Source organism: Nuphar pumila, chromosome 10, assembly GCF_984573655.1.
Source record: "Nuphar pumila chromosome 10, dmNupPumi1.hap1.1, whole genome shotgun sequence".
In the NCBI taxonomy this organism is placed as follows: Eukaryota; Viridiplantae; Streptophyta; class Magnoliopsida; order Nymphaeales; family Nymphaeaceae; genus Nuphar; species Nuphar pumila.
Window position 1 is genome coordinate 43,346,454 of NC_143258.1, and position 16,164 is coordinate 43,362,617.

The window sequence follows — 16,164 nt, forward strand, 5'->3', positions numbered from 1 at the left end:
TACTGGATTTAGTATGAACTTTTCACTGTCTGAATTTGAATTTGAATTTGAATTCAAATCCGTTCAGCTAACATTGATTAGTCAGATATCGTATTGACTACATCTGAACTGAATCAGAACTGTTTACATCCCTAAATGCATCACATACCAATTGAAATTACATAACCATTGCTGGTCCACCAATTATTATTTCATCAATCAACTATGCAGTGTGAGGAACATCATAGTACCAAGATGGCTATCAAGTTCTTTCCTGTCTGAATTCAGCATGACCTTTGCTTCAAGTAGCACTATACACACCCCAGTGTTATGCGCTTGACACTACGAGATAAGTAGGGATGGCAGTGGACCGGGGCGGGGGACAAGGTCTCCACCCCCCATCTCAAAATTCTGCCTTCCACCCTTGCCTCCATCCCCGCACGGGTTTTGATTTTAACCTCCATCCCTGCCTCTATCCCCGCACGGGTTTTGATTTTAACCTTTATCCCCGCCTTCATCCCCGTTTCATGTCCTCCATCCCCAGTCCAAACAGGGCGAGGAGGGGCAGGGTGGGGCCCCGTTTTCCCTCGGTCCACTGTCATCCCTAAAGAAGGAGAGGAAGGTTTACTAACATGGATTGGGAAGGGGGAGGGGGAGGGGGAGGGGGAGGGGGAGGGGGAGCGGGTGGGGGAAAGCGTAACTCCATCCTTTCCTCCATCCCCGCACAGGTTTTGATTTTAACCTCCATCCTCGGTCCAAACGGGATGGGGCCCGTTCCCCTGTTTCACTGCCATCAGACAAGTTTCTATTGTGTTGGTGGTATTAGTGTTTTTATTTGAGGGGGAGCCAAGGGTTGAATTATGATATATTGAAACCAACTGTATGGACCAGTGAAACTGCTATAAGCATAACCACATGAAGTTATTTTAAAAAAATTATGAATAGCAATACTTTCAGGTCCACTGCCATCATTATTCAAATCCTACAGACTTGCTCTTCTGATGTGGGCTGGGGAGTTGGGAACAGGAAACAGAGGATTAGCTTTGAAGTACAAGAGTTCTATTGAGGATCATGTCATCAGTGGAGAAGTCTGCTGGCTTTCGAAAAGTTCCGCGGCCAAAATCAAGATTGTATGAGTCAGCGAGTCCTTCAACTAAGTCAAATCCTGGTGACCATCCAAGCTCCCTGGTGGCTTTCTCAATTGAAGCAAAGAAATGCTGCAATTTAAGAGATCAATTTGAGTTACTTTACAGTGCCAAGAAAGCCAGCTTTTGTCTTCATGAGAGCGCGCACACACACACACACACACACACACACACACACACACACACACACACACACACACACACACACACACACACACAGTTTTAAGTTGGATGGCCCAACTTGCAACCAGGATGCATGAGGGACTGCGTATTGAGATTCTAGAATGAATTAGGCAGGCATCAATTTCAGCAATTTTTGAGTTAATTTGGCAGAGATCAGAGAACTCCAAGTTGTGCATCAAAACATGAATTCTTCTTTCTTTAGGAATTTTTTTTCACATAAAACTGTCAATTTATGTTTAACAAAAGTAGAATATGTAACTGTATTCATTTTTTTGGGGAAAAATCATTTTCACACAAAAACTGTAAATTTATATTAATAGAAGTAGAACATGTAACCATTTTGCTAATGGCTTTTTTTAGAATACAATGTAACATATTTGCATTTACCCATACCTGATCCCTAAATGGAAATGCCTTTTTTTTTCCAAAATCAAATTCCTTCGGATTATAGTGAATTATCTCCGGCTCTGGAAATCCACCAGCCTGTAATGAAGTTAAAATTCAATCAATGAGATTAACTTTTGAGCATTTCCATCTCTAAATACTTGGAAAATCAAGATCAATAATCATTACCTTAGCACACGCTCTTGCCAATCCATTAAAAGTAACATACTTCGACCCAGAAATGTTGTAGACTTGCTTGCTAGCTTTCTCATTACCAAGAACCGTAACAAAGGCCTGAGCAAGGTCCTGAAGTTTTCATTTTAAAAATAGCTTAATTTTGTATTGGATATTTCATAACCAGGTCCTGGAGGTTTTATATGGATATTGTAATTTTCTGCATTCCATTAACTGAAGCATTCTCAATATAATCTCAGTTCTCTGTAAAATCAAATGTCAATGCGAAACAGTGAACATAATGATGATTTGAGAAACTTGGCCTTGGTCATATGTGCAACAGAATTCAAGGCCTGAAAGCCTTCAGTTCTGCTGATACCAATTTGCCATCCACCAACAGACTCAATGCAACTAAGTTGTCACTTGGGACACAAATAAAATAACTTGGATATACTCATTGTGCCAGATCACCAGTCTTAACCTGTTCATGGACTCCCATTCATGAAATCCATGAGAATTGGTACCAAGTCACCTCAAGTTCTTCACAATGTGTATATATTCAAAAAATGGTTGGCTGACAGTTATTTTAAGAATGCTAAACCGAGTCGCATACTAGGGGATGCATGTCTAACAAACCTTGACATGTCCAAGTTGAGTCACTTGAAGGCCTGAGTTGGGAATTGGAATTGGCCGACCTGCTTTGAGACGGTGGAAGAACCATTCTTCAACAGGATTGTAATTCAATGGTCCATAGATGTATACTGGCCTGATTGAGGTCCAATTAACTCCTCTCTTATCCAACAAACTCTCTGTCTCCAACTTCCCTTTGTGTCTGCTCTTGGGATCAACTGCATCAGTCTTGCCAATCCAGCAGCATCAAAGTATTAGGAAACAGTAATTCATTTATGACCACATTATTTTTTAAACAAGACTGTGAGTTTGATAGACTAAAACCAATTCACTATGTTGACCAGGACACACCCACATTCAGTTTCTCACTATTTTTGGAAGCTCTGGAATTTTGGTGATTTAGGGAAGTTTGTTACAACTAGAGGTTGAGTTGGTTTGAGTTTTTTGTCAGGTTAAGCAGGAGCCATTACTATGCAAACTGAAAGAATGAAATGGACATTTAGATTTTCATTTTCCCTTTGGTTTTCATGACATAATAATTAATGCACTGAATTGTGTGACTACACATGATAAAATATGCTGAAGTTTGAATATAAGTCACAGACTTGGCGTTGTTCTGACACCCGCAACCTGAATTTTGCCATATGGGTGGTGCTATTATCCTTGTCAGCTTGGGTCTCAACATAAAAAGGATGGTAGGTCATTCCCAATTGTTGCTACAGGAATATGGAACACAAATGCTTGCAATTGTGAAATAAATTACCTCAAAATGTGGCAATAGATCAGATTTTAGGTACACCCCAGCTGAAGAACAATATATGTACCTGACATCAGAAAAACTTCAATAAAAGGCAAAGGAAAAAGGGCATAACACTATGTATTCAGTTTATTGCATACCTTTATAATATAGCAATTTTGACCAGAGTTTTCTATAATTTTCTTTTATTTTCAATTATTTATTCTTTAGAGTATTTTTTGAAAACATAAAACTGAATCTCAAAAATATCATGATATAATTATGATAATATTGTATTCTAAGTAGGGAGTTTTCTCAACCTTCTGTGATATGTTTTTTTTAAACTTTTCTTAACATAAAGAAAGGGATAACGTCAGTTATTGTGAGATTTTAGTACTTGGTTCATTATTCTAAACATTTCATATAATGGAGGCATAAGTTTTCATTATGCCATTAGTTAAGACTTACTGCTCCAGCTTTGGTAATACATCTAGTATGGGCTCCACCTCTACAGCTTCTCTTCCTATTAATTAGCAAGAACTTGGGTTAACAAAGAAAAAAAGAAGAGAATAACCATTTGGAAACAGCCAATATAAACTTTCCAACATAGAAATTTCACATTACAAGTGAAATTATAGTTTATTCATACCATTTATGTCATACACGACATCAAAATCTGTTGTTTTAAGTGTGGTTCTGACAAAATCAAAATCCTGCCTATCTCCTTTCAAATGCAACACCTACATAGTCGAAAGAACAATAAAATGAATAGCAGGTACATTGGTCTAAGTGGGATCCAATATATAAGATGGTTGGTGGAATTCAGACAATGAATTTTACAAGACAAATTGAACTGCATATATTAAATGTCCATTATCAATATCATAAACTAAAGGTTTACCTTGGATGAGAAGTCTGCATACTCCTGTTCTGATTCTCCTGGCAGTTGTTGTGTGATAGGTGACTTACCCCTCGTAAACAAGGTGATCTGAGATCATAGATTTAGATGTGTGATGACAAAATTGACACCATTAAAGTTTGCCTTGGACAAAAAACAATTCTCATATACAGATTAAGAGAGTGTAATTTTTTGAGGCAGAGGAGTTCTCTTCAAAATCAAACTGCAGAACCTTTATAGAAGCATCAGAAACATTATAAAGAGAATGGGCAAGCTCTTATAGCCAATACACAAACACATTGTATTAGCAATAGGAATTTATCTTCATGGCATTGGTGACTTTCAAGTGGCAAAGGTAGCATTGAATTGCATAATTTGGTATTTCCATTTCAAAATCATAGAATAGTGAATCACCATTTTTGCTTCTTAGTTGGTTTAAAATGGAAGCATTTCACAATTATCACTCTGCATATTTACCTTTCAGGAATACAAAATCCAATATCCACTTTGAAATTTTAAATAGCTTTTCATTCCTGAGCAAGGATTTGTAATTCATGTAGATTTTGGAAATTTTAAGCCGCTAATGCTAATTGCATACCTGATGCCCCTCCTTGACTAGCAATCTTGACAAAAATACACCAATAAACCTGGTACCACCCATTATGAGAATCTTCTTTGCACTTGATGCGGTTACCAAAGCCACTCCTTTTCGTTGCCATGTCTGGGCTTTGTACTGCAGAAACAAAAGCAGTAAAATGTGCTGATGCCATCCCAGTAGTCGGAATGAACTTAACAATGTACTATTTTTTTTCATTTATCCCATTGATTGTAATATGAAGTAAAACATCAACATGTCCCTTTGTTAAGCCTAAGTTCTATACAAATCCGCATGCTCTATCAATCGGTGAGAAGAAGAAAAAGGATTTCGCTGATGGGATTTGAATCAGTAAAATGCCATTGAAATAAATAAAAAAACTTCAAAAACGTCTAAAATTGAAGTTCACAGTAACAGGAAGACCAATTCTTATTTCTAACAGGCTTAAGAATAATCAAACTGTCTAGTAGTAAAAATAGCAGCAGTAGTATCTATGGCAGTACTGGTGTTACTAGCAACTAGAGCTAGACCTGAGGGTTGAAATGTTCTCTTATTTCATTGAGCAAATTACTTTCAGTGAGAATTTAAGCACTACCAACATGATTAACAGCTAGTGAAGCGAACATGGTAGTTGGCAAGATTTGAACTTATCTAAACTAAGAAATTTGGGAATAATTCCTCATACTTGTCTCTAAAATAACAATCCAAATGCTTCCTAGTTAGGATAATGATGACCATGATGAAAGGAAGGAGAAGCAGAGATTTGGTGGTCACCTTGGTTGGAACAGCAAGGCGGATGCCGTTGAAATCAGAGGATGAGGAAGGAAGAGAGGGCTTGGATGAGAGAGCTGGTTTGAAGGAGGTGTGAGCAACCACCCTAGCCATGATGAACGGCTTGCTGGTGCCTCCAATTTGGTCTGGTTGGTGAATGAAGGCTTGTGTGCAGTCATCCTTTTCTTCTCTTCTATCCCTTCAGGATAAGCATCAGTTGCATCCACAGCCTCTCGTTTATAACCCCTTCGTTTTTGGGATGTTAATGAAACTTTGCCTGTTGAAAAGGACATGAGATGCCATGGTAGTATTTTACAATAAAGACGATGCTGCCACTGAATCATGTATTCATGTTTCCACCAACGTGGTAACGATACCATTTATTTTTTGTGAGACTGGCTCTTAGCAAAGCTATTTCTAAGTTACAAAATAATATCTTGGCCACACTTAGGCTTGTAAAAGAAGTTCTCAACTGGGTAAGAAAAATAAGTCTAATGTCTCACCGACCACATTCAAAGGTTGACAAATTTCCCACTCCAATCGTTAGCACACTTGCAATTCTATTATGAGCATCCAATTTACGAAGCAGGTTATATGCCCCCCCCCGAATAGGGCATCTCATGATCGGGGGTCCCAAAAAGCACCACGTATATAAGCATGTGCGTCTCGTATCCCCATGTTTGTCGGCATCACTTAGTGTTGGAGTTTGATGCAATTACAAAGACTTAATTACCCTTTCCTCCACTGGTGCAAAAAAAAATGACGATTCTAGAAAGGAGTGATTGTAAAGACTTAAGTACCACGAAGATGGTTATTTAAGATCCAGTCCCTGCACTCCAGGATTATCCGAGAAAGGAATGCCCCCTGATAAGGCCATGAACATCAACCCTCTCACTCTCTCTCCCTTCTCTTTCTGCTTCTGTGCACATTCAGCAGGCGATCCTACATTGCTCCATCAAATACCGATTGACTTGCACACTGACTGTAGCATCGTTCAACTTGACGAGTTGTGGAGTCTGATTCAGAGTTTTTGCCCTTACAGAAGGGGGGTTTGGGGGCTCCTCCCAGCGTGGGTAGCATAGTTTTTGCCCTTACAGGAGGGGGGAGGGGGTTTGGGGGCTCTTCCCAGCATGGGTAGCATCATTCAACTTGATGAGTTGTGGAGCCTGATCCAGAGTTTTTGCCCTTACAGGAGGAGGGTTTGAGTGCTCATCTTAGCATGGGTAGCAGAGTTTTTGCCCTTACAGGAGGGGGGTTTGGGGGCTCTTCACAGCGTGGGTAGCATCATTCAACTTGATGAGTTGTGGAGTCTGATTCAGAGTTTTTGCCCTTACAGAAGGGGGGTTTGGGGGCTCCTCTCAGCGTGAGTAATCATTCAACTTGATGAGTTGTGAAGCCTGATTCAGAGTTTTTGCCCTTACAGGAGGGGGGTTAGGGGGCTCCTCTCAGCGTGGGTAGCATCATTCATCTTAATGAGTTGCGAAGCCTGATTCATAGTTTTTTCTCTTACAGGAGGGGGGTTTTGGGGCTCCTCTCAGCGTGGGTAGCATAATTCAACTTGATGAGTTGTGGAGCCTGATTCAGAGTTTTTGCCCTTACAGGAGGGGGGTTCGGGGGCTCCCTCCGGCGCAGGACCAAATTTTTTGGGGGCCTTTATATGATCTCTTTTATAAATCGATACTCTCTGATCTGATTTTCACTATAAATTGCTACTCTCTGATTTGATTTTCACTGTAAATCGCTACTCTCTGATCTGATTTCTACTATAAATCGCTACTCTCTTATCTGATTTTCACTGTAAATCGCTACTCTCTGATCTGATTTCTATTATAAATCGCTACTCTCTTATCTGATTTTCACTGTAAATCGCTATTCTCTGATCTGATTTTCACTGTAAATCGCTACTCTTTGATCTGATTTTCACTGTAAATCGTTATTCTCTGATATGATTTTTACTGTAAATCGCTAAACTCTGGTCTAATTTTCATTGTAAATCGCTACTCTCTTATCTGATTTTCACTGTAAATCGCTACTCTCTTATCTGATTTCTACTGTAAATCGCTACTCTCTGGTCTGATTTTTATTGTAAATCACTACTCTCTTATCTGATTTTCATTATAAATCGCTACTCTCTTATCTGATTTTCACTGTAAATCGCTACTCACTGGTCTGATTTTTACTGTAAATCGCTATTCTCTTATCTAATTTTCACTGTAAATTGCTATTCTCTGATCTGATTTATATTGTAAATCGCTACTCTCTGGTCTGATTTCTACTGTAAATCGCTACTCTCTGGTCTGATTTCTACTGTAAATCACTGCTCTCTGATTTGATTTTTACTGTAAATCGCTACTCTCTGATCTGATTTCTATTATAAATCACTACTCTATGGTCTGATTTCTACTGTAAATCGCTACTCTCTGATCTGATTTCTACTGTAAATCGCTACTCTCTTATCTGATTTTTACTGTAAATCGCTACTCTCTGATCTGATTTTTACTGTAAATCGCTACTCTCTGGTCTGATTTTTACTGTAAATCGCTACTCTTTGATCTAATTTCTACTGTCAATCGCTACTCATTGATCTGATTTATACTGTAAATCGATACTCTCAATTTTTTTTGGAGCCTTGTATAAATTTTTTCTTTTCTTTCCCTCTTGTAAATATAAAAAAAAGCAATAAAGTATTTTGTTTAATCATGATGCTCATGTTTTCTTCGGTTGTTTCTAGCTTGAGGTTTTCGTAACACCCTTTCTCATGATTTTTTTGTTTTTTTTTTGCTTTGTGATTTTCGTCATGATGGAGAAGCCGGAGGCTGTACTCCGTTGTAGGTGTACTGAAGAAAGATTCTGTTGTAGGTGTCCCTCGAAGGCGGAGGAGGAGCCACCATAGTCGGTTGCCCGCTGTACGAGAGCAGCATTCCGGCCACTGCTAGTAGAAAGAGGATGATGATCACCATCAGATTGCCAAGTCTTTGCCTCCCTTGATTTCTTCTCTAGAGAGAGAGGGTTTTACAGTGTTTTACGGAGAAGAAAGAAGAAGATGATGATGATGAAAAGTTCAAACATACATTTTTGAAGGCTCAGGTTTGTTTTGCCGGATCACCATCGGATAGCCGGATCACCATCGGATCGTCGACTAAGGTTCGTTTCACTATGTAGACTTTGAAGAGTCAACATCATCCTTGACTTTCTGGATGAAGGACATGTTTGTTCTTTTTTTGAACCGTTTGTTTTCCTTTTTTGAATGGACATTTTTGTCATTTTCTCAAACCGTTGTTTTATGGCAAGAATAGCAAGAAAGGGTACTTAAGCCTTTGCAACCGCACCAGACTCCAATGCTAAGTGATGTCAATATACACGAAAATACAAGCCCCATGTGCTTATATACCCGAACACAGACGTGGGATTCAGCGAATCATCGAGGGAGAGCATACACCACCCTCTCTCCAATTTAAGTTCATATTGGAAGGTTGAACTTGATATAAGAACAAGCTGTTGTTTGACGTTAAGTTTAGGCTTTATTACAGGTTATGTCAATTGGATATAAATATGAACACGGATAAGAATGAATTTCGGATTCACCATGGTTTAAGAGGCTATAGTTGAGGCTTCATGGGCTCATGCCCTTTATGCCTCGTGGATCTACTCACAGGCCTAAGCCTCATTGATAGGTAAAGAAGCCTATGCATCTTCTCTAAAGAGGCTTAAGCTTTTACATCAAGTTTAAGCCTTTATGAAAAGATAAGTCTCTCAAAAAGAGATTTTCACTAAAAAAATCAGAGTACCATTTAGGTACTTTTAAAGTTTTATTTTCACTTGAAAGTAAAAACTCTTTTAGAAATAAAAGTCTTGTAAATTTGAAATAAATATATTTAGACTCTGTTTCAGTAGATATATTTTTGTAATCATTGATACTTCCCGTTCCCATTCTTCAATAAGTTAGGTTGCACAGCTATAATGTAGCTAGAGTCAACAAGTAAATAAGCACAGAATAATATTACTAATTGGTTATTTTTATATCAAGTACTATTTAATATTTCCACCATGTTTATGTGTGACCTTATATAATTAAAAATAAATAATAAAACTCCCAAAAGATGAGAAAAAGTAAATGCGAAATGTATATAACTGATAATTTCATTTTATTGTATCCACTAATAATGGGTGAAATCTTAGTGTGAAAATTCATCTCAATTTGAACAGGTGTATACTAGTGCCTAATCATCATATTGGCACGATACATTCAAGTAATTCAGTTTACTAATTTTGATTTTTCAAAACATTAAGAAATGAGAATCTAGCTTGTGTGATTGTTTATATTTATTGTTATTAACTAGAAAAAATAATTTGCAGTATTTTAAAATGTTTGATAATTTTTAAACTTTAAGCTTCAAAAGGCATTGCGGCTTTGCCCTGTTTATATTTTTAAAAGTTGTATCATTATACTTCAAAAACATTGGTTACAAATGTGATTTTTATAGAAAGTATGCCACAAAACATGTACTTTTAACATTTGATATATAAAAAACATTTTTAATGGGTATAATGTATAAACATAAGTTTTGTTAATAATAAGGTATAAAAATTTAAAAAGATTAAGAATGCCACAAAGTATTGTGTGTCTATACGTCGTGTCATGTCCCCTGAACACGACCCAAAACGAACTTATTTGTGCCAATAGGACAGCTGGCTATGCAACCTAAAATCTATGTCACAAGGACACTCCAACTTACCCTCATTTTTGTGTCTAATTCTATATTACTCTTCATGGAAAAATACACAAAATGACGCATCTCGTGGCCTTGTGGCACAGCCTAAAATGCTCATGTTTTTCCTACCCTTGCTATGCAACGGTTAAAAAGCTCTCTCCCTCTTATCCAGCGTCCTGCAAGCGAATCAGGTTATATGTCCCCCCCCCACCCACATATATGTGTTCTCGGGTCTGAATGAGCGCCACATATGTAAGCACATAGGGCTCATTTCCTCGTGTGTGTCTGCATCACTTAGCATCGAAGTTCGGTGCATTTGCAAAGACTTAAGTATCTTTTCCCACCATTAGCGCCATGAAACGACGTTTTGAGTAATGTACCAAAATGTCCTTCAACCAGAAAATGGAGGATAACCTTTTGTTTTTGCCATAAGCAGTAAACACCTCTGCTTGAAGAGTCTCAACCTCGAAATATGTCGCCCTCTCCGTTCCGGATCACCCTTACACCTCCGGAGGAGCACCCTTTGCCGTCGTCTCCTGCTGTGGAAGCACCCTTTGCCGTCGTCTGTTGCCGGAGCACTTTTTACCATTGTCTGCTGCCGGACCACCTTTTACCATCGTCTGTTGTCGGACCACCCTTTGTCATGCAGTTGAGGATCTATTAGATATTAAATCAACAAGTGCATATTCAAAAGTATACTCTGCAGCTGGTAGCTCCATGTTCTTCTGCAGAAGTTCTGACAATAACTCTGTATCAGGGGTCAGATCCTACATATCCTTTGCAAGCAAACGAGCTCATTCGTAATGGCAACCCACTGCACCATTCAAATCGATACAGTTTCTCAGATGTTTGTTATGTTCAATATTGTTTCAATTGGTGGTTGTACATACTCATCGAAGAGAAATAATTGAAGATCTTTACAAAGAATGGGTTGACCCTGCCAAAGGAAAGGTGATTCAGTTATTTGTAATGATCTTCGAGTTATTATTTACCATGCCAATAAAAGTAACGATTTATAGTATTAGCATGTTTTGACGCGATTCATATAACAAATATCATAATAATTGACACTAGCAAACACATAATATCTATTTACAATGATTCATACTTCAAATAATGTGCAACAATTTTAATAGAAATCGCTAACTGAGCAACAATTTGAACACACAAATCGATGTACATATCGCATAATATACTACAAATCGATACGACAATTCAGCATAATCGCTTATTCATATTACAAATCAATACGATAAACATAAGTACTATTATGCCTCACAAACCCTGGACAACAACAATCGTGGTAACTTCATAAATCATAAATACAAATCGCGAAGCCTGATCCATCAAATATTGAAAATGAAAAGCAAACAAAGAAGGATGATGAAGAACTAAAGATGAAGAAGAAGAAGAAGAAGAAGAAGAAGAAGAAGAAGAAGAATGATGAAGAGAAGGAAAATCAAAAGAAGAAAGAGGAGGAGAATTAAAACTCGATATACATATCGCATAATATATTACAAATCGATACGAGAATTCAACATAATAGCTAACAAATCAATATTAACAAACAAAACAATATCTCTCAAATCGATGGTATATTACTACAACTGCGATTTGCGTTATACTATTCCAATATTTTCTATACAAAGGCAAATCCTTGTGGCCGACATAGACGTCATTGCGTAAATCTCATAAATCGTCAACTGGAATACAAGTCTCCCAAGATATATCGATTTTTGACAACGAGCAGGATGCAAAACGATGTTTCTTTTATAAATGAATGACACATATTTTGGTAACAAAGCCAAATCGACACGATTTATGATTTATGAGTTATGATTTATATATTTAAAGCAGCAACGATTTATACATTTAATGCAGTAGCGATTTATGATATATAAAGTTACCAAGATTTGTACTCCAGTTTGCTAAATTGTACAACAAGTTTTACTGTTGAAGCCCAAACGTTATAACGATATGTACTTATGAAAGGTGCAATTTATACATCGATTTATAAGTTTGAAGCAACAATTTATACATTTAAATCAGGAACGATTTATACATTTGATGCAATAGCGATTTATAATTGTTGATGATAGCGATTCACGTGACAGCTATTTAATTACAGGTACGATGCTTTAAAGCAATTTTCAAAGAAATTGCTAAATGAGCAACAATTTGAACACACAAATGGACACCTTATGTCGCTACAATTGTTATTCCTCAAGCACAGGTTTCAATTACATACTACAAATATCTAACCCTAAACCGTAAACCCTAACCGTAAACTCTAAACCCTAAACCCTAAACCCTAACCCTAAACCCTAACGACAAACACTAGACCCTTAATATATTACTAAACCCTAAACCCTAAACCCTAAACTCTAAACCCTAAACCATAGTCCTTAAACCTGAAACCCTAAACCCTAAACCCTAAATCATAAACCTTAAACCCTAAACCCTTTTCCCGAAACCCTAAACCCTAAATCATAAACCCTAAACCCTAAACCCTAAACCCTAAACCCTAAACCCTAAACCTTAAATCATAAACCCTAAACCCTAACCCTAAACCATAACCCCTAAACCCTAACCACTAAACCATAACCCCTAAACCCAAAACCCCAAACCCCAAACTCTAAACCCTAAACCATAAACTCTAAACCCTAAACCCTAAACCCTAAACCCTAAATCATAAACCCTAAACTCCAATCCCTACAATATAAACCCTAAACCTCTAAACCCTAAACCCTAAACCCTAAACTCCAATCCCTACAATATAAACCCTAAACCTCTAAACCCTAAACCCTAAACCCTAAACCCTAAACCCTAAGCCCTTAATATCTTACTAAACCCTAACGTTAAACCCTAAACCCTTAATAAATTACTAAACCCTTAACCTTAAACCCTAATCCCTAGAACCTAGACCATAACTCCGAACCCCGAAACCCTAAACCCTAAACCCTAAACCCTAAACCCTAAACCCTAAACCCTAAACCCTAAATCCTAAACCCTAAACATCGTGTCAATTTGTTCTTTAGTAAGTCTAAACATTATGTCGATTTGTTTACAACTATTTCCTTTCTGCCTTTTATGAATCAGTCATTAGGTAAATCGTGATACAACATATTGTTCACGTAGAAAATGCTCATAAAAGCAAATTGCGATAGGATATCGTTCATATAGACAAAGCTGGTAAACACAAATTGTGATAGGACAAATCGTTAACGATTTAGGTCCGTTGCTGTACAAATCTTGATAGAACACTTTTTCTATAAAACAATGATAACGATTTGCAACTTTAACTTAATGTTTGTTGCTGTATAGATCGTGATAGAACACTTCTTCTATATAACAATGATAGCAATTTACAACTTTTTAATAGTTATCAAGTTGTAAATCGATTTGTACTTTAATAAGTCTAAACGTCGTATCGATTTGTGTACACGTGCATAAAACCCTATTCTATGTAAAACCCAAATATAGATCTGTGTAAAACCCTATTCTATGTAAAACCCTACCCGACCCATTGTACATGTCTAAAACCGTAATCTATTTAACCTCTATTCCTCTTTTTTGCGGCAGTGCAACTTCTTCTTCTTTTTCTTTTTTCTCCTCCGGATTCTTCTTCTTCTTCTCCATTGTATTTTTCTTTCTTCTTTGTTCTTCTGTGTTCCTTCTATCAATGCTTGATAGATGGGTTTTGATCCTGATAACGTAGTTGTTTCACGCCGTGGAGAAAGATCTGTATAATTTTTTATGATGATTATGGTTGTTATCTTTTGTGTATACATCGATATATTCATGACACATACAACTATGACGTATTTGTCATGAAGTATATCGAAGCTTACACAGAATATAATGACCATAATCATCTTCAATCGTTGCCGTCATACCGAAGCAATCATAAATATTCTGCATGATAGACAGGGGGAGATGTTGATGTTCATTTATTTGATCTATTCCTACTGCCGGACCCTCCATTGTTCACAAACCATAATTCGTAGTTGAAAAAATATCTGCTTACCTTCGATATACTTCATGACAAATATGCACATAGTATTGGTTCCTTCTAGAGGTGAGTGCCTGAGCATTGGTTTGTGAAGTATATTATCAAGAGTGCGCTCATTTTTTGTTACAAAGCGATTCTATGTGCTGATCACATATCTCTCTCTTTAGAGCTCTTGCTAGCTGGAATATGAACTCTGTGCCAGGAGTGATAACATTGAAGGATCTCTGAAAACAAAGAATGTGAAACACTCTAAAAGCAAAGAATGTTCAGTTGAGGATATTTGCATGAGAAGCAAAGAATGTGCAACACTCATATAGAATGTAGTTGTAATGTATCGTTGAAGTTAACTCGATTTATAATTTACTATGCCTAAACATCGTGTCGATTTGTTTATTATATTTTCCTTTCCTCTTATAAATCAGTCATTGTATAAATTGTGTTAGGACATGTTCACTTATACAAAGCTCATAAAATTAATTCACGAAAGGATAATCGGTATCAAACAAATCGCTTAGACAAAGCTCGTAAAGTCAAATCGCAATAGGATATTCAATGTATAAATCACAATAGATAAAGCATAATATATTAATCATCGATATGACAATTCAACATAATATCGATTTATATCGTGATTCTGTATATTGATTTAAGATATTGTTTTGATTATTAATATCAATTTAAGATATTGTTTTGATTCAAAAAATCCATTTTTAAGACATCAATACGAATTTTCAAATAGATTTATGATATTGTTCTAAATCTTAATATTGATGTTTATGCTGATTCTTAATAAGGATTTAAGATATTGTTTCGTTCTGAATAGCGATTTAAGATACTGTTTTGATTATAAATATCGATTGTTAAGATATGAATTAGAATTTATATATCGATTTAAGATATTGTTTTGATTCCTAATATCGATTTAAGATATTGTTTTGATTCTAAATATCGATTTTAAAGATATCAACACGAATTTTCAAATCAATTTAAGATATTGTTCTGAATCTTAATATCGATTTCTATGTTGATTCTTAATATCAATTTAAGATATTGTTTTGATTCCTAATATCATTTTAAGACATTATTTTGATTCTAAATATCAATTTTTAAGATATCAATAGGAATTTTCATATCGATTTAAGATGTTTTGATTCTTAATATCGATTTAAGATATTGACTTGATTCTAAATATTGATTTCTATCATAATTCTGTATATTGATTTATAAGCTATCAACAATAATTCCATATCGATTTGTATGATATTTGATCATTCGATTGCGTTATACTATGGCAATATTTTCGCAAGGTAGATCTTTATGGCCAAAAACGTGAACCGACAAAAAATCTTTGGCGGGTCCCATAAGAATTAAACTCCTTGGCTATAAAAGAAGTTCTTCGCAATATTTCCCCCTAAACGTTCCACAAAAATTCTAACGCTTCATCTTCTTTCGCCAGAGCATCCTTTGTCATTTCGGTAAGTTTTTGTGTTGTGCAGGTTTCCAATGGGTTACATTCCTAAGAGAAGAAACGCTTCGTCGTCAGCGGGGAAAACTCTTGACGTAATTGTCCAAGAGTATGCTTTGTATGAGCAAGTAGAAGCGTACTACAGAATAATGAAGATTGAGAATGATAAAGAAAGGGAGCAATTGCTGATAAAGTATATATCGAAGCCTAATCCGTCATATATTGAAGATGATAATCCAATGATGAAAAAAAAGAAGAAAGATGACAAAGACAAGCAAAATGAAAGGAAAGAGAAGTATAATGAAAAAAAAACAAAGGAAACCAAGGCAAAGGAAGGAGAAAGTGGAGGATAGGAGAAAGAAAAGGAATAATAAGGAGAAGGAGGAAGAGAAGCGAAGGCAAAAGGAGGGGGAGGAGGAGAGAGAAAAGCAAAGGAAGAATAAGGAGAAGGAGTAGAAGCGAAGGCAAAAGGAGGATGAG

At 36.6% G+C, this 16,164-nt stretch overlaps 1 protein-coding gene and 1 pseudogene across 1 annotated transcript; one reads left to right on the top strand and one right to left on the bottom strand.

The window, feature by feature from the left end:
* Positions 1–807: 807 nt before the first annotated feature.
* Positions 808–5,730, bottom strand: LOC149826760 (chloroplast stem-loop binding protein of 41 kDa b, chloroplastic-like). The gene is made up of 10 exons (XM_090018969.1): positions 5,499–5,730; positions 4,728–4,862; positions 4,133–4,219; positions 3,881–3,971; positions 3,700–3,754; positions 3,259–3,319; positions 2,502–2,723; positions 1,881–1,997; positions 1,701–1,790; positions 808–1,196 (listed from the first exon to the last, which is right to left on the bottom strand). Exons 1-10 carry the CDS (start codon positions 5,607–5,609, stop codon positions 1,017–1,019), a joined length of 1,149 nt encoding a protein of 382 aa, XP_089875095.1. The 5' UTR covers positions 5,610–5,730; the 3' UTR covers positions 808–1,016.
* Positions 5,731–10,679: 4,949 nt separating this feature from the next.
* Positions 10,680–16,164, top strand: part of LOC149826761 (small ribosomal subunit protein bS1c-like) — a 31,172-nt pseudogene continuing 25,687 nt past the window's right edge.